We start from the raw sequence: 18,929 nt of genomic DNA, 5'->3' as shown, positions 1-18,929 counted from the left end.
CTCTCCATTTCTTGCCTTATGAAATGATGCATGGCACGAAGCCAGATGTCCCTGCTCCCCCACTCCCCGCCCCCCCCAGGGCCAGCCTCCTCCCCCAGCTCCCGGGGGGTTCCCAGATCCCTCTGCCAATGGCTGCCTGGCCTGGCTATTTAATATTGATGAGGGGGGGCATGGATAAGCCAATGGAGAGCTGGGGGTGTGTATGTGTATCTCCATATATATACATAGGGCTGGGCCACCTCAGGTGTGTATGTGTCTGTGTCTGTGAGTGTGGGTGGACCCAGAACCTGCCCAAGCCCACTCCCTCCACCTGAGCCCTGTATCTTCACCATGTGTGCCCCTTTCATCTGTTGTGGAGCCTGTACAGCCACGCCAAGCTCCCTCCGAGAGCTCTAGAAAGCCGGTCACTAACTTTGCAGACGGATGAACCCCGAGCAGCCAGAGGAGACTGGGGCTTTCAACGCTGCCCCTCTGTCCTGCCGGCTTGGATCCCTTGGGTCCTCCTAGGTAAAAGGGGAAACAGGATGCTGGGAAGGGGTGGGTGTGTTTTTCCAATTCTCTGGCTTAAGCCCCTTCCCAGAGCCTCCTTCTGGTTCTCTCTCGTGTGCTGTGTCTCTCCATCTCTGCCTCTTCCCCACTTCTTTTTGACTCTTTGTGCCTGTCTATCCTCAATTGAATTGCGGTTGACAGAAGTACGGTGGGAAGTCCTATCCTGGATGTCTGGGATTGCAGCATCTCTGATCCTTGGATCCTGGAACTTTGAGACCAGATGTGGATTTTGGGGTGAGAACTTAATAGGGAAATAGAAGCTGCTGCCCAGACTGGAGCTGAGGACAGTGGGGACAGATGGAGACAGGCCGAGGCCAAATGAGGAGCACAGAGAGGGCATGTGATAGTGATCAGGATGGAAGGGACAAGGGGACCAGCAAAGGCAGAATCTGGTTATGATAGATGTACTGGGAATGCTACAAACAATCTTCTAGTTCCAACCCAAGTATGGGAGTGAGGAGCTGGGGCACTCATCATGCACTCCGTGATTCTCCTTCACTATCCTCCACGAGTGCCATCTCTCTCCTTCCTTTGGATCCTGGAATATGGAGTATGCTCTTACTTTCAGAATGAACCTTCTTCTGTTTTGTGTCTTGGTTGTGTGTGTGCTTGTCTTCCCCACAATCAGATGTGGACGACCTTGCATCCCCTGGAGCTTATTAACTGTCTCCTTGACTTGAGCCTGTCTTCTGTGGTGTGGGGCGTACTGGCCCCTGGGAGAGTGTCTGTCAGGCAAGAAAGCCAGGGTTGAGAAGAAGGGGAGATGGTGACTGTAAAGGAGCCTCAGTGCTTGTTTCTTACTTAAGTAAGGCTGAGCTCACTGTTTCTACGAACACTCCTCCCAACCAAAGCCCTTTCCCCTGCCACGTTCCTGCTGTCTTCCACTGATCTCCTCTGGACCTGAGACAAGCAAACCTCAGCCAAGCCTCACAAGGGTAGCCCCAAGAAAATGTCTTCGCCTTCCTCTTCAGGCCATGCCTGAACTACCTTGGAATATGGGAGAGTGATTATGTTCCCTTTCCCCAAACTTCCTTGCGGAGTCTCCAAAAGGGCCAGGGAATGGCAAGGGCTGAATGTGCTGAGAACAGAGATGGAAGAAAGGTGGTCCTGGGCAGGGGGATCATCATGAGAAGAGATATCTTCCCCTGGTTCGAATGGTGGTCGGATCCAGTGTCCACAGTGGTCATGTCAAGGAGGTTTTGGGGACTGGAGGGACTAAGCTAGGGCAGCTGTGCTAAGCTCCATATGTCCCAGCCTACCATACAATGGACAATCCGTGTGTTTTAACCCCCACCCCAAGAAGCAAGGGGTGGGAGGAAAAAGATTACAAGGCCAAGATTTTCAATCACACCCCCTCCCCTGCCACAATTGGGAAAGGTCTAGAGACATAGCCAACCTCTCTTGGAGCTATAGCGCCAGTCTTGCTCAGTTTTTACCTTTTATTTATTATTATGGTAAAAAAGTAACAAAAATTGCCATCTAAACCATTTTTAAGTGTACAGTTAATTTGGGCATGGTGGCGCATGCCTGTAATCATAGCTACTCAGGATAGTGAGGCAGGAGGCCAGAAAGTTCAAGGCCAGCCTCCGCAACTTAGTGAGACCCTAAATAAAATTAAAAAAATAAAAAGAGATAGGGGTGTTGCTTAGTAGCAGTGGGTTCAGATCCCAATACTGAATGAAAGAAAAGTATTCAGCTCAGTAGTGTTAAGTATATTCAACGCATAGTGAAATAATCTCCAGAACTTTTTCATCTTGCAAATGCGAAGCTCTGGACTCACTAAGCCACTCCTTCCTCCACACGCCAGCCGCCACTCTACTTTCTGTTTTTATGAATTAGACCACTTTAGATAACTTTATGTAAGTGGACTTACAGTAATTTGTCCATTTTCAACTGACTGACTTAATAGGTCTTCAAGGTTCATCTGTTATAGCATGTGACAGGAATTCCTTCCTTTCTAAGAATAATATATATATATATATATATATATATATATATATATATATATATATATATATCTCCCCAGAAATGGAAGTGATGAATTATACGGTGGTTTCATTTTTCATTTTTTGAGGAACATTCATTCTGTTTGCCATAGCAGTTGTGCCATTTTAAGTCTCCCCAACAGGGCATGAAGCTTCCCATTTTTCCCATTCTTGCAAGACCAATTTTGTTTTAGAGTTGTTTCCTGGGTTTCTTTTCTTTTTTTCTTTTTCTTTTTTTGCAGGGCCTCCTGCATATTAGGCAAGTGCACTGTGGCTGAGCCACATCCCCAGTCCTTTTTATTCTATTTATATAGTAGCCATCCCTAGTGGGTGTGAGTTGATGTCTCATTGTGGTTTTGATTTGCATTTCTAGTAATTAAAGATGTTCGGTATCTTTTCACATGCATGGGTATTTATATATCATCTTTGGAGAAATTGTCTAGTTATTTTTTTTTTGCCTATTTTTTTTGTAAAAAATCTTTTTTAATTGTAGATGGACCCAATATCTGTATTTTATTTATTTATTTTTATGTGGTGCTGAGGATTGAACCCGGTGCCTCACACAGGCAAGGCAAGCGCTCTACCACTGAGCTACAGTCCCAGCCCTCTTTGCCCATTTTTTAATGAGGTTACTTGATAGTTTTGTTGTTGAGATGCAGGACATATGTTCTGGATTTAATCAACCCTTGGTCACACATATGATGTGCTAATATTTTCTCTCATTCTACAGATTACACTCTGTTGACTGTGTACTTTAATGTACCAGGTTAAGTTTGATGTAATCCCATTTATCTTTTTGTGCTCTGATTGTCTAGGCTTTTGGTATCCTATCCGAGAAATCATTGTCAAGTCCAATGTCATGAAACTTTCCCCTTATTTTTCGTCTAGCAGTTCTATAATTTTAGGTCTTAAATCTTCTTGCTCACTTTTAGCCCTCCTTCGGTTTGCTTTCCGTCATTTTGACTTTTCTCTTCCAGTTCCATATTGGATCCTCTTTCCTTCTTCCTATTTTCCTCCTGCTGCTTCCCACCGTGTCCACTTGTCTGTCTCTCTCTGGCCCTGCCCGGGTCTGCTGTTCTTCCCTCACAGGCACAGTTCCTTCTCGCCCCTCGGCCATCTCCACCCGCACTTCCCTGACTCTGACCTTTCTGTTTCAGGCTCCGTTCTGGAACCCTGACCATGGAACCCTGAAGTGGCTCTGATTTCCAGAGCTCAGTGGCAGACCCCAACACCCCAGGCCCTTCCTGCCCCTCCCACCGCCAGCTTTCAAGCTCCAAGAGGGAGGGGTGGGGAGGGGATCACGATCTCACTGGACCGGGGGCTACCATCATGATGCTCAACTCAGACACCATGGAGTTGGACCTGCCTCCCACTCACTCGGAGGCCGAGTCCGGCTTCAGCGACTGTGGGGGTGGGGCAGGCCCCGAGAGTGCTGGGCCGGGGTGTCCGGGCGGGGGCCAGGCCCGGGGGTCAGAGCCCGGAGAGCCTGGCCGGAAAGACCTGCAGCACCTCAGCCGGGAAGAGCGCAGGCGTCGGCGCAGGGCCACTGCCAAGTACCGCACGGCGCATGCCACGCGGGAGCGCATCCGCGTGGAGGCCTTCAACTTGGCCTTCGCTGAGCTGCGGAAGCTGCTGCCCACGCTGCCTCCGGACAAGAAGCTCTCCAAGATTGAGATCCTGCGCCTCGCCATCTGCTACATCTCCTACCTGAACCACGTGCTGGACGTCTGAACTCAGCCGGCCTCCAGCCCCGGACTCTCCCCCCCTTCTGGGGCCTCTCTAGAGTCCCTTCTACTGCTCATTGCTTAGAGTGGCCTTCTCCTCCCCATCCCAAAGGCATCAGGCCCAGACAGTGCCCACCGCTGGTCCCGAAAGCCACTTTCTTTTACTGACCTAGGCACCCCTGATGGCTGTTCTCATGGGTCCCTTCAGGGGGTTGCTGTTGCTGTTAGGGTCAGAATCTGGTCAGAATCATTCGCTAGAGTGATCAGAACAGGGCCCTGGTGGATTTCCTAAACCCAGCTGTCTCTGGGCTGCTGCTTTTTCTACCCCTATGTCCAGATTTTCAGACTCCAGACCCGGACTCTCTTCCATCTGTTCTAGCCCGTGGTGCGGATGGTGCATCAGACCTGGAAGGGTGTAAGGCTGGGGTTGGAGTCAGGAATGGGCTTCTTCAGTATGCTTGGGCGAGAGGAGGGCTCTTGGGAGATAGGAGGTGAGTGAAATAACACATGAAAGGGGAAATCTCAGTAGCCAGGAATAATAGAAAACTTTTTTGCTTTTCTTTTGTCCATCTTATTCCTGAGGCTCAGCACATACAGACCTCAGCTCTTACTCAGTAGTGAGTGCCTTGCCTTTGCTGAGTTATTTGGCTGTTTCCCTGCCCCTTACCATTCCAATTTTCTCCCTCCCTGTGTGCCACTGAAGGGGAAAAAAAAAAAAAGGAAAAACCTCAATCCCTCAATCCTGGGATGGGGGTGACATCTCCAAATAGCATGTGGTACCTGTAGAAGGCCCAGGCCATGGGTGGGTGGGGCAGCCCTGACAGCCACTTTCTCCTCCATCCCAGCCCACCCGGAGGATGGACAGAACCCATGCTGTCTCCTCATTTAGATGCAAGGGGATGCCCTATTATTGCCCTCCAGGGCTGCTCCTGGTCTTAGGGCCTATTTATTACATTTTTCCCCTGTTTCTTTAAGCTGCCATTGCAAAAGAAGAGACACCCCCACCCCACCTCATGGCTCCCCCACCCCATGGTGCTGAGTCCCACTCACTCATCATAGCCCTGGGCCAGCAGAATGAAGGACCTTAGAACCTGTCTAGAAGAAATGAACTTACTGCATTTCTATGATCTCTCCACCCTCATACCAAACTCCTAGCTCTACAAGGATATTTATTTATGTATTTATTTATTTATCTATTTATTTATTTATTTATTTATAAATATTACTATTTATTGCCAAGTTGTGCACTTTGGGGTAGATGGAGGGGGGCTCCCGGCTGTAATAGCTGGGTCTCTCTGGCTCCCTTCCTGGTCACTCCTCTCCTTTTCTTGCCCCTTCTCCAACTCCAGGTGTGTGTGGGAACCCTGCCCCCTTGCTCACCACACCCATATCCCTTCCTCAGATCACCTGTCTTGAACTCCTGGTCCTCTGGGGCAGTGCCCCTCCCCAACTGCTGGGCTCCTGGATGTCCTTTGTCAACACCCTCTATCCCCTGACGATCCCACCCAGTCCCAGCCACGTCCTTCCTCTCTCCAGCCTTCCCCATGACCCGCTCTTCTTCTTAATACCACCAAGAGCAGGCCCCCAGGGTCTGTGTCCTTTGTCCTGTGTCCGATTCCTCCCTGTTGCATTTCCAGTTTCATACAGAAAAAAAAAATTAAAGTGACCTCGTTCTAGCGCCATATATGGCTATGGTTTATTCAATTGGGCTGGGAAATTAGCCCATAGGTTATGAATAATAACTATGAATACTCCTTGAGGGTCCTAGGCTTTGAAGGTTCTTCTGGGAGGTGGGTGGTCATGAAAGCTCAGTGTGGTGGGTGCATGAAAATGGAAAGAAGGGGCCACAGGGCACAGAGGTCAGGGGAGGGTCTAACACAGTTTCCAGATCTCCTCACTTAAGCTCCATGTACCCCTATCTTGGTGCTTATCAGGTGACACTTGCTAACATCTCTGATGTGCTCTAGCTCCTACTTCCTATGGGCCTGAGTGTCCCAGTGAAATCCAAGTTAAACATATGTCCTGTGGAAACCCTTGGCATGGAATCGAGACGTTGCTTTCTCCTTTATTGTCTCTAGACTAGGTCAAACTTCCTTGAAGTTTCAGTTTTTGGTCTATTTTGTGTTCCCCAGCTTTATTTACTTATTTATTGGTACTGGGTATCGAAACCATGGGTGCTTAACCACTGAGCTACACCCCCAGCCTTTTTAAATTATTTTTTCCTTTCATTTGAGGCAGGCACTCTACCAATTGAGCTATATCTGCAGCCCCCTCCATTTTTTAAATACTAAAGTAGCAATTGGATTTTTTAAATATTTATTTTTTAATTTTAGGTGGACAATATATATATAAATATATATATATATCTGTCTCTTATACACATCTGATGTGTATAAGAGACAGGTATTGTNTTTTAAGAGAGAGAGAGAGAGAGAGAGAGAGAGAGAGAGAATTTTAATATTTATTTTTCAGTTTTCGGCAGGCACAACATCTTTGTTTGTAGGTGGTGCTGAGGATCGAACCCGGGCCGCACACACACCAGGTGAGCCCGCTACCGCTTGAGCCACATCCCCAGCCCAGCAGCCCCCTTTTTTAATTTTTAAAATTTTGAGCCAGGGTCTCACTAAGTTGCTTAGGGCCTTGCTGAGTTGCTGAGGCCAGCTTCAGACTTGTGATCCTCTGCCTTAGCCTCCTCAATCCTGGGATTACAGGTGTGCACCACAGCCCAGCTGTGTTCCTCAGCTTTAGGATACTGGGGAGAACACGATGCAGGACCTGGGACTGAGCAAAGAATTACGAAAGGGATAAAAAAGAGTGGTGAGCAGACATCAAAGTCATCCTGGATGTGATCCAAAAATAAAAATAAAAAAAACTAAAGTCCTGGGCTGGAGTTGTGGCTCAGTGGTAGCATGCTCGCCTAGCAGGCGCGAGGCCCTGGATTCGATCCTCAGCACCACATACAAACAAAGGTATTGTGTCCAACTACAACTAAAAAATTAAAAAAAAAAACTAAAGTCCTCAGAGGGTACAGGACTTTCCCAAGGTCACACAACTAGGACTAGACTCACATTTTTCTTTTCTTCAGTGCTAGGTTTTGAACCCTGAGCCTCAAGCATGTGAAATAAGTGCTTTACCACAGAGCCACACCTCCAGCCCCTAAAGCCATGTTCTTGATGCCCTCTGCTGTCAACCCTCCTCTGCCTCCTTGAAATGATCCATACAGATGGGTGGTGCTCTTTTGAACTCCACATTTTCACCAAATTGATAAACTAGAGAAGATTCAGAGTTGCGTGGTCAAGAAAGCAAAAGGTCTAGAGATATTTCATGGAAGAGATGGTAGAAGATGGAGGCTATGTGTCTTGATAAGAGTAGATCTAAATTGGGTACAGAGGTGGTACCCCCCAAATTCCAGTGACTCAGGAGGCTGAGTCAGGAGGATGGAAAGTTTGAGGCCATCCTGGGCAAACTAGCTCAAGACTGTGTCTCAAAATAAAAATTAAAAAGGTCTGGGGATGTAGCTGAGTGGTAGAGTGCCCTTGGGTTTTATTTCCACTACTGCAAAACCACATTCTGGTGGCCCCAGGAGGCAGAACCCAGATTAGTGATTAATGAGTAGAGACTATAGGAGGGCAGATTTTAATTCCAAGAAAAGATTTGCAAAACCTGGAGCCCTCCAGAAATGAAAGCACTTGCCTCAAGGAAGAGGAATCCAAGTGGTGGGGCTGAAGAATCAATCACATGCAGAGATACTGTCGTTCCATCCCTCAGATGGAATCCTGGCTAGGTCCATTTGAAGATCTTTCCAAATCAGAGGTCATATGAGAATGCTTTAGGCAAACAGTGGGAGGGAGATGCTTACCCCAGAGACTGGCAAGAGGGAGGGCTGGACTGAGATGAGGGCAGCAAAGGACGAGAGTTAGAAGGGAGTATAGAAATCATTGAATCCAACACCTTTTTTTTTTTTTTTTTTGCTTGTGGTACTAGGGATTAAAGAATCCAGGGGCACTTTACCACTGAGCTATGCCCCCAGCCCTTTTATTTTTTCGTTTGGGACAGGTTCTCACAAAGTTGCTGAGGCTGGCCTTGAACTTGCAATCCTCCTGCTTCAACCTCCAGAGAAGCTGGGACCATGAGCAGGCAGGACCATGTCCAGTCCAACACCTTTGCTTTAAAGGTACATAAATCCTGTCCAGAAAGGTGATGTGACTCATCCATGATGATGGACTGGGATTATAATCCCATTCCTCTGCTCCTGGCACCCGCCAGTGCTCTGTGTCTCTCCTTGCTCAGCAGCCACTCACAGTGCTCTGAGCTCCCTGCCTCCCTCCCAGGCTGGAGAGCAGAGGGGTTAAGGGCCCCTCCCCTCAGGGGTCCCTCAGGGCCTGGGGGTGGTAGGAGGGGGCAGCTGCAGCTGTTCTACTGCTAGCTCCGAATTTCTTCAGATAATCAATTGGCCTCGGCTGCCGCTCCACTCCGAAGGATGGGGGAAGGAGGAGGAGGAGGAGGAGGGAACAGGGAATGGGTGGTAGAAGAGGGTGGTCAGGGAGACGGGAGTCCCTGGGCTGAAGGGAGAGTGAGAGCTTCTGGACTAATAGACAAGGGGGAGGGAGGAAAGAGATTGCTAGAAGAAGAGAGTTCTGTGGCCTGCTTTCACTTCCCTCCAAAACCCAGGTGGTGGGCCAGGGGGTGGAGGGGGCAGTGTGGGGGCCCAGGTGACCAAGACTCTGGCACCTCTCACCCCTTCCTTCCTCCTTTGTCTTCTTCCCAAGGATCCCATCTGCAGCCAGGGCCCCTTCCAGCTGTCCGGGCTCTCTCCCAGCCCCAGTTACCCACAGGCCCCTGACCTTCCAATCCTGCCTGTCATAATGGCTCCCCTCTGCCCTCCATCTAGGCAACCCTCATTCCCGGGGACAGAGCAGAAGGCCAGGCCCCAGGGGTTTGAGAGTGGGGGGCCTCTAAGCCACTCCTTCCTTCCTACACACACACACACACACACACACACACACTGTGTAGGCTGCCAGGCATATGGCCCCTTTGTGCCCACACAATGAAGGCCCTGTCTGTGCCCCCTTCCCAGTGTGGGCATGGTGCAGGCTGGGCTGCTGTCTCCCTTCACCCACCCCCTTCCTCCTCCGTCCCCAATGCAGTGCCTGCCTAATTCACCTTCTCTTCTCCTTTTATCCCCCGGGCCCCCTCATACCACCCTGTCCTTGATCTTTCCTCCTCTTTCTCCTATCCTTTCCTATGCTCTTGAATCTGACCCAGTAAGGACCATGGACAGAAGAAAGGAACTCACAGGAGGGTCACAGTCCAGGGTGTGAGTGCAGGGAAACAAGGAGAAGGCCAGCCGAGATGCCATCTGTCTTGTTTTCTTTTGTTTTGAGGTACTGGGGGTTGAATCCAGGGGTGCTCTGCCACTGAGCTACACCCTACCCATTTTTTTTTTTAATTTTTAAATTTTGAGACAAAGTCTCACACAGTTGCCCAGGTTTGCCTCTAATTTGCAATCCTCCTACTTCAGCAGGATCACAACCATCTGTCTGTAAGGCTGAGAGGGAGTGGGGCAGAAAGAGGCAGAGGCACTGCAGTAAGACTGTGGCCGAGGGAGAGAAAGTTCATACCTGGCTAGCTCCAAATCTGCATCCCAGCTCCATATTCATCTTTATCTTTGTGCCACTATGAACAAACTACATGCCCTTTCTGTGTGTCAATTTCCTCATGTGCAAAATGGGACAATAATAAGATCTGCCGTGTTATAAGAATTAAATGAGATCATCATGAAGGTGCTCAATAAGTTGCTCATTAAAATGATCCATCAAGGGTAGTTAGTAGCAGGGTCAACATGTACTGTTATACAGTTTGTGCACCGTACAAGACACCAGTCCAGGGCAGTGAAAGGGCCTGACATCCAATGCCCCTTCCACCAGATCAAACGTAAGGCAGGAGCCCTGACCACCTTAGGAACCAAGGTAGAATGAGAAGGCACAAGAGGATATGGGGTCATCTGAGAGGGAGACCCCGGTGTTCAGTCTTTGGAAAGTTGGGAATGGGTAAGCTAGAAAATCTAAACTGAGGATGGAGAAACTGCAGCTCAGAAAAGAGAGGGGTTTAAGAATAGAACAAAAGCAAGATTTGGTCCCGGAGGGTCAAAGAGATGTGTTGATCTAAGGACATTTCTCTGATCTGTATTCCTTCCCGCTAAGTCTTGACAATTGGTAATTAAACACTGCCCCCTGCTGGCCACTAGCAGAGGCTTTCTTTTCTTTTCTTTTTTTTCTTTTTTTTCACTCTTCCCTGTTTAGGTGCTAAGAAACTGAAAAAGAGAAGAAACCACCAGACCCGGGACTAAAAGCATAGGGGATATTGTGGGACCTGAATTCCAGTTTTATTTTCTAGGCATAGGTTTCTGGAAGGTGGGAGAGGGTCGACTGCTGACTAGTGATAGAGACTCAAATTCATAGGCATCGCTGGGCACAGGTGGCACATTCCTGTGATCTGAGTAAATCAGGAGGCAGAAGAATCAAAAACTCGAGGTCCACCTCAGCAATTTATGGAGAGCCTCAGCAACCTAGAAAGACCCTGTCTCAAAATAATAAAAAGGACTGAGGATGTAGCTCTGTGGTAGAGTGTCCCTGGGTTCAATCCCCAGTACCCCCCAGCCCCCGCCACACACACACACACGCAGAAAGAAAGAAAGGAAAAAAGGAATTTGTAGGTGTTTCATTTATATAATAACCCATTTTTCTTTTGTTGTGTGACTGTGTTTTTGTGTTCTGTATCTGGGAACGCAATCCTGTGTGTGTGTGTGTGAGGTTTTGTTCATGCCTGCATCTGTGAGCTTGTTTTCTGTGCCTTTTTAAAATCTGGGTGACAGCTGTCAGTAGGGAGGGAGGGCAGGAAGATGTTTAATTTCCCTAGAGGACCTTTACTTCCCCTCCCTCTGGGTTTTTTACCTCTGCCTTTCGGTCCCAGCATGACTGTTTACAGATTGCAGGTTTTTTTTTTTCCCCAGTTTCTGCCTCACTTTATTTGGAAACATATCTTATTGGTGCATTATAATTACACATAATGGTGGGATATGTTGTTACCTATCCGTACATGCACACACTACAGCAACACAATTTGGTCAGTATTGTACCCTAGTATTTCTCCTTTCCCTCCAGGCCCCCTTCCCCAGGTCCCTTTCCTCTGCCCTACTGATCCCCCTTTGATTTTCATGAGATATTTTCCATTTTCATCTCTAGCTTCTACACATGAAAGAAAACATACCGTCCTTGACTTTCTGAGTTTGACTTATTTGCTTAAGAAATGTTCTTAAGATCCATCCATTTTCCTGCAAATGACATAATTTCATTCTTTATGATTGAATAAAACTCCACTGTGTATATATACTACATTTTCTTTATCCATTCAGCCACTGATGGACACCTAACCTGGTTCCGTAGTTTTTCTGCCCCACTTTAGGAATGCCAAGTTCAGAGACTTGCTCCTCCTCTCTGACCTTTCTACCTCCCAAGTGAGATGAGGGGAGAGGGAGAGCCCTGAGATCACAACCTGTCTGTCACCTCCCTCCTTTTTATCCTTCCTTCCTGGCATTGAAGTCCAGCCTTTCCTCTTGTAAACCTATCACCTCCTCCTTCATTGGTGGATTCAATTTTATTTAGTGCAAAATACATTTATTGAATAACCAGTGTGTACCAGGCACTGTTCGGGATTCTGATATGCAGACTCGGGCTCCTCTACTCCATACACTCGGGAGGGCAGTGTGGGGTGATAGACATGTAAACACATCATTTTTCCTACCATGAAAACGTGCAAGGAATAAAGGGCTAAAAGGAAGACAGAGACCAATTTAGAGGGTGTTGATGAGGGAGGGAGCAAGTAAAATATGAATTGGGTTTTAAAAAAAATTTTTTTTGTAGTTGTCGACGGACAGAGTGCCTTTATTTTATTTGTTTATTTTTATGTGGTGCTGAGGATGGAACCCAGTGCCTCAGGCACGCTAGACAAGTGCTCTGCCAGTGAGCTAGAGCCCCAGCCCATTTCTTTTTTTTTTTCTTTTTTCTTTTGGTGGTGCTGGGGATTGAACTCAGGGCCTTGTGCATGCAAGGCAAACACTCTACCAACTGAGCCCCCTGAGTTGGGTTTTGGAGGCCAAGTAGGGTTTGCCAGGTTCTGCAAAGTGCTCCCAGTGAATTCTAGTGAGTGTTGCTGAGACTCCTCTTGCCTTTGGAGGAACAAAGATCCCTCCCTGGCGCAGTCTGCATGCAATGACTGGTTGGTATGGGTTACGAAGTCCCAATTCAGGGACAACCTTGAAGGGCTCTCCCAGTTTGAGGACCTCTGCAGCAATAGCATTTCAGCTTCTCTCTCTGCTTAATCCAACTTCCCTCACTCTTAAGGACACTCTTGAGTGAACTCTCCTGCATGCAGTGTCAGAATTAAAGAATCCATTTCCTAGCCAGGGCATGGTGATGCATGCCTGTAATCCTAGTGACTCTGGAGTCTGAGGCAGGAAGGAGGTTTTCAAGTTCAAAACCAGCCTTTGCAACTTAGTGAAGCCCTAAGCAACTTAGTGAGATCCCGTCTCAAAATAAAACAGAAAAAGGGCTGGGGATGTGGTTCAGTGATAGAATGCCCTTGGGTTCTATCCCCAATACCACAAAATCTTAATTAACATAATTACACATTTAAAGTCTAGATTAAGGGTTGGGGTTGTGGCTCAGTGCTTGCCTTGCATGCGTGGGGCACTGGGTTTGATTCTTAGCACCACATAAATAAATAAAATAAAAGTATTGTGTCCAGATACAACTTAAAAATTAAAATAAAGCCTAGACTGAAAATTCCAACCTATTTAGGCACCTTTGTCAATTTTGTTGAAATATTTGCAGAATTGAAAACTTGGTATTTAATGGGCAATTCTGAAGAAAGACAGTAGGGGTCAGGTCTGTAAAGGGAACAGTTCAGGAGCTATTGAAAGGTCAGCTGCCACAAGATAAGGAGACTGGGGAAAAGGGAGCAGGTTTAGAAAAGCTGGGTATGTATGTGTGACTGTACTGGGGATCTCTACCTGTACTCCACCTGAGTCCTCCTGTGTTGTACACTGCACCTGTCTAGCTCTCACTCATCTTTCACGACAATACAGTTGTCCTCACTTCCGGAAAACCCCTCTGATATGATGTGTCCCTCCTATGACTCAAAGCTTGTCCACTTCCTCCTCACCTTGTTCCCCTATCTGTCTGCAGGTATGTAGATATAGCTCTACTATTGCAGTTACCATGTTGAATTTGACTGAAATCACCTATTTATTAGCATATGATGAACTGGAGAGTTACTGAAAATCTTTGAGCATCTGTTTCCTCATTAGAGATAATTCGCAAAGCCCTTAGTCCAACGCTAGTGCATAACAAAGCTCCATAAACAGTGGCTATGTTAGGATAATTAATGCTTTTATTATCTGCTACTTCAAATTGCTGAGTAGTTCCAACATCTGCCTATTAGTATTCACCTTGAGAATATGGATTTGTTCATCTATTTCAATCCATTTGACATTTCAGACATGGTTCCTGTAGACTATTTCCTCCAGAGCTGTGTCTTACAGTTTCAATTCACTGGAAGCTAAAGGACTACTTATTTTTTAAAAATAAAATTACTGAGTAAATACTCAAGTATGTAGAGTGTTTTTTTGTTTGCTTGTTTTTTTTTTTTTGGTACTGTGGATTGAACCCAGGGGTACTCTACCACTGGGCTATATCCCCAGCCTGTTTTATTTATTGCTTGTGTGTTTTATTTTGTATCTTTTTTTCCACATTTTTATTGGCATGTTATAATTGTACATAAGGTGGGATTTGTTGTTACATATCCGTACATGCACACAATATAACAATATAATTTGGCCAATATAGTTTTCCCTTTTCTTACCCTCTTGCCTTCCTCTACTCTAAGATATTAAAAGAAAAAAAATTAAAAATAACAAGCTTAACTTGGTGGTATACATTTATAATCCCAGGGACTTGGGAAGCTGAGACAGGAGTATCACAAGTTGAAGGTCAGCCTAAGATCCTGTCTCTAAATAAATAAAAGGGTAAGGGCAATTCTGAAGAGTGACAGCAGGGGTCAGGTCTGTACACATTTGTTTTTATTTATAAATAAATAAAAAGGGATGGGGAAGTAGGTCAGTGATAGTGTCCTGAGTTCAATCCCCAGTAATGAATAATAAAAACAAAAACTTCCATCACTCCTTCTAATAATTATATTATTACTGTTGTTTTATCTTTGACCCCTTTATTCTATCTCTATTTTATTTCTTTGGTGCTGGGTTTGAACCTGGGTCCCTAACAGGCTGAGTACATACTTAACTACTGAGCTACACCCCCTATCCCCTATATCTATATTCCATTAGATATAAAATTGGGGTAGGCATTCAATTTTATTATTTCCAAATGGCTACCTGATTGTCCTGATATCATTTAATGAACAATCTATCTTTTCCTTATAGAAAAACAGTTATATTTCTTCCTTTGCAATATATTTATATATTTTCCCTTTCTCCCTACCTCCTTTGTTAGTTTTTTAAAAATATTTATTCTTAAGTTTTAGGTGGACACAATATCTTCATTTTACATTTATGTGGTGCCTCATATATGCTAAGTGAGAACTCTACCACTGAGCCACAACACCAACCCCATCCTTTGTTAGTTTTGATAGTTATTTTTATAGTCTGGTTACAGCCAGGTGCAGTGGCACATGCCCGTTGTCCCAGTGACCTAGGAGGCTGAGGCAGGAGGACTCAAGCTCAAGGCCAGCCTCAGCAACTCAGGGAGACCCTGTCTCAAAATAAAAAAAGAAAAAAGGATTTGGGATGTGACTCAGTAGTTCAGCACCTCTGGTTTCCATGCCCAGAAGGAAAGAAAAAGAAAAGCCCCTGACAGGTGAAGTACACCACACAGGCATGCTCAGGTGAAGTACAGGTAAAGATAGCGTGGGAATGAAGGCACAGAGCTGGGTGTGGTGGTGCACTCCTGCAATCTGATATCCTGCTGGCTCCAGAGACTGAGGCAGGAGGATCAGAAGTTCGAGGCCAGCCTGGGTAACTTAGTGAGACCTTGTCTCAAAATAAAACATAAAAAGGACCGGGGATGTAGCTCAGTGGTAAAGCGTCTCTGGGTTCAATCCTCAGTATATCCATACCCACATACCTAGTTTTCCTAAACCTGCTCCCTCTTCCCCATTCCTCTGATCTTCTGCAGCTGACCTTTGAATAGCTCTTAAAACTTCCCTGTGTAGACCTGACCCCTGCCCTATATCTTTATGTCAAATCAAACAATGAATGCTTAGTTAAATATAGTGCAGTTGATAGAACACTGGACAAGAAGTCAGGAGACCTACATTCTAGTGCTGGTATTGCCACTAATTGGCTGTATGGTTCTGGGTACCTGTTTTTTTTTTTTTTTTCATCTATAAAATACAGAAAGATTTCTCCCAACCTCCAAATGGCATACTTCTAATATCTGCAAGAAGAATCACATATTCTGTCAAGTGTGGTGTTGCATGCCTGTAATCCCAGCCCTTGGGAGGCTGAGGCAAGAAAATCGTGAGTTCAAAGCCAGCCTCAGCAACGATGAAGCCCTAAGCAACTCAGCAAGACCCTAGATAAAGTACAAAAAGGGCTGTGGGCTGTGGCTCAGTGCTTAAGCTCCCTGGGTTCAATCCCTGGTACCAAATAAATAAATTAATGAAATAATAAAAATAAAATAAATAAGATCACATATTCCACAATTCATCTCCTCTCAGTCTCTACTCTTGCCTTTCATTTCATTAGACAAATGTTCACCATTGTGGGTCATTCACTGAGTTAAGTTCCGGGTATAGAAAGATAAAATAAGGCATTGTTTGTGCAACTTCAGAAGTTTGTAGACTAGCAGGGCAGACAGATATTTAAATAGGAAACTCCAGTGTCATAAATGCTGAGACAGAGACATGCAGAGCTCAAAGGAGGCTCTCTGGGTGATGGAGTGTCTAATTTTGCTCGGGAGAGTTGGAGAGGAATTGCAGAGGAGGCCATAGCTGAGTCTTAAAGGATGCAGAGAACTTCCCAGGCAGAAAGGTCTTCACACCTTTGGGCAAGGGAAGCACTGTGGGAAGACTGGGATGTCACAGAGCCCCATGTTGATAGAACAATGAGTGGATGAGTAGTTTGAATGCATGTCTGTTGAATGTTTGGTTTTTGGATGAAAGAGCATCAGCAGTAGAACAAGCTGTAGGGGAACAGTGAGTCAGAGAGGCAAGGTCCTTCCATACAGTGCCAGGTTTCACTTCATCCTGTAGACAGCCCTTGGCCTCCTTCAGGCAAGGAAGTGACAGGCTGATTCCTCCTTCAGAATAATTGCGTTGGCAACAGAAATGAGGATGGGGTGGAAGGGAATGAGACAAGTTCCCAAGTGATAAAGGTCTAAATAAGCCAAGGGGAAGGGGGTGCAGGAAAGATAACGTGTTCCTTTGGAATCTAATACGTTTAAGGCACCCAAGGCTGAGTCAAGTTAAAGGAGCAAGCACGATGGTGATGAATCTTCTCCTGTAAGAAAGTGGGATGAGTTGGATGCTGTGGCACATGCCTGTCACCTCAGCAACTTGGGAAGCAGAGGCAGGAAGACTATAAGTTCAAGACCAGCGTAGCCCGAAAGAGGAAGATATTTGATTTCTGAATGTGTGCTGGGCAAAGGTTGAGCAAAGGGGTCAGTCAGTGTTAGAGACAGAAGGTGGGATGATGGGTGGAAGTGAAAGAGGACTGATCGGATGCCCACCTGGAAGGATTAGTGTTAGGCAAGGGAAAAGAGGGAGACATTTATTTTTCCCAGAAAGATAGAAGGAAATCAGAAACTTTAACGTAAGAATCACTAAAAAATTTTTAAAAATAAGCCAATTGTTGGGAGACACCTAGGAAGTTTCTGGTTTAATTAGTTTGGGATGGTCTGGGGCATGGGTGGGTTTTCCAAGCTTCTCAAGGATTAGAGTGTGCAATCTAGGTTGGGAATCTCTGGTTTAATTTGTAGGTAAGTTTTCAGGTTAGTGATAATGTAATTGGATTGAAGGACACTCACACTTAACAAAGGTTGGATGGAGAGAGAGTAGTAAAGACTTGAGATCCAGGAGGAGAAAGAGAAAGAAGTTAGAAGTGAAGGGAACTAACCAACTTAGTGACTTTCATGTGTCAAAGATATTGAAATGAATGAGGCTCAGTTCTTATTCACAAAGAGATCAGGATCCTGGGCGGTATACAAATCAGTGGTAAAGCACCCCTGGGTTCAATCCCCAGCATCCAGGAAAAAAACAAAAAACAACAACAAAAAAATGATCTTGTGTGATAGAGAGGCACTTTACAACATCTCTACAACAGAGCAGAGTTCTTGACCAGTTAATAATTTTTGTTTACTTAACACTTTTCTTCCTTTTTCACTAAAAAAGAAAAAAAAAAACAATGTGACTCTACCTTGTATACAACCAGAGATATGAAAAATTGTGCCCTATATGTATAATATAAATTATCATGCATTCTGCTCTCATATGTAGAATTAGAATAAAAATAATAAAAAAAATTGATTTAGTAATCACACCAAAAATGAATCCATCTCTCACCAGTTATTTTGTATTTTAACGGTTTTGGGGTTATAATTCTATTTAAAAAACCACATATTTAATTTATAAAAAGAAAAAAGAAAAAACAAACCAACAACAACACCCCAGCAAGGGAACAGTTTAGACTGGGTCTGGAAATACTGTCTTAAGCCTTGAGAATGGTCCTTCTAGTCAGGTGGATTCTGAGGAAAGAGCTCTGATTATCATGCGGGATGGAAGTGTGCCCCCCCCAGTTCATCCATAGGGCTGCAAGAAGATAGTGGGTGTGGCCTGGGTTGTGGTCACTTGCACCTGGGAGGAGACTGAACTTGCTAGTCACTCACACCGAAATACTTTTTAAAGTTTCTATGTACTAAGGATTCCCCTTCCTCAGAGTCAGAGAGTCCATCTGTGCCACTGTGGATTGGGACAGATCTCCAGGACCAGCATCATCTATAGAGGAAGCAGGCATTTCTCTGTAGCCTGGGATATATATTTTTTTAATGGCCTTTGGTCTGCTGGTCCCATTCCTGCTGCCTTAGGCCCATGAGCTAGTTGAGGAGTAGAAAGAGTTTTAACTGAGGGTTGCCGCAGTCTGGCTGGGCACAAATAACCGAGCCCCCACGAAGCACTTGTAGGTTCAAAACAGCCACTCTTTATTGCTGAACTCCACCAGCACTCCACGCACACTCCCCGGGAACTCTCCCAAACACCACCCAGGTGGCCCCCAGGAACACCACACACCCACCGGAACTCCCTCCACTGGGCTGCGAGCGCATTCACTCTCAGAACCCCTGAGAACTCAACGGGAACTCCAAAGTAACGGGCGACCGAGGCAGCAAGAGCCGCCCTATTACTGGTGTAAAGGTCTAATATACAATTGAATCAATCCAGCATCATCTTAATGGCTCCCCTCTCAACCATTACTTCTGGCAAAATGCCAGGGGCCATTCCGACTCGGCTGTGGCTCTCAACAGAGGGTCCTGGCTTTTGGCTCAGAGAATTCTTCCCAGAGCAAGACTCCCGAAAAACTAGGAATTCCCTAAGGTACATAACA

General features: G+C 45.9%; 1 protein-coding gene across 1 annotated transcript; it reads left to right on the top strand.

Annotated features, from left to right (window-relative positions):
- The first annotated feature begins 3,396 nt into the window (after positions 1-3,396).
- Positions 3,397-5,932, top strand: Nhlh1 (nescient helix-loop-helix 1). The gene has a single exon (XM_048810186.1). The coding sequence runs from the start codon at positions 3,864-3,866 to the stop codon at positions 4,263-4,265; it is 402 nt and encodes a 133-aa protein (XP_048666143.1). The 5' UTR covers positions 3,397-3,863; the 3' UTR covers positions 4,266-5,932.
- Positions 5,933-18,929: the final 12,997 nt, after the last annotated feature.

The sequence above is a fragment of the Marmota marmota genome, unplaced genomic scaffold (assembly GCF_001458135.2).
Source record: "Marmota marmota marmota unplaced genomic scaffold, marMar, whole genome shotgun sequence".
In the NCBI taxonomy this organism is placed as follows: domain Eukaryota; kingdom Metazoa; phylum Chordata; class Mammalia; order Rodentia; family Sciuridae; genus Marmota; species Marmota marmota.
Note: the sequence above shows the minus strand (reverse complement) of the source record. Positions and strands in the feature narration are given on the sequence as shown.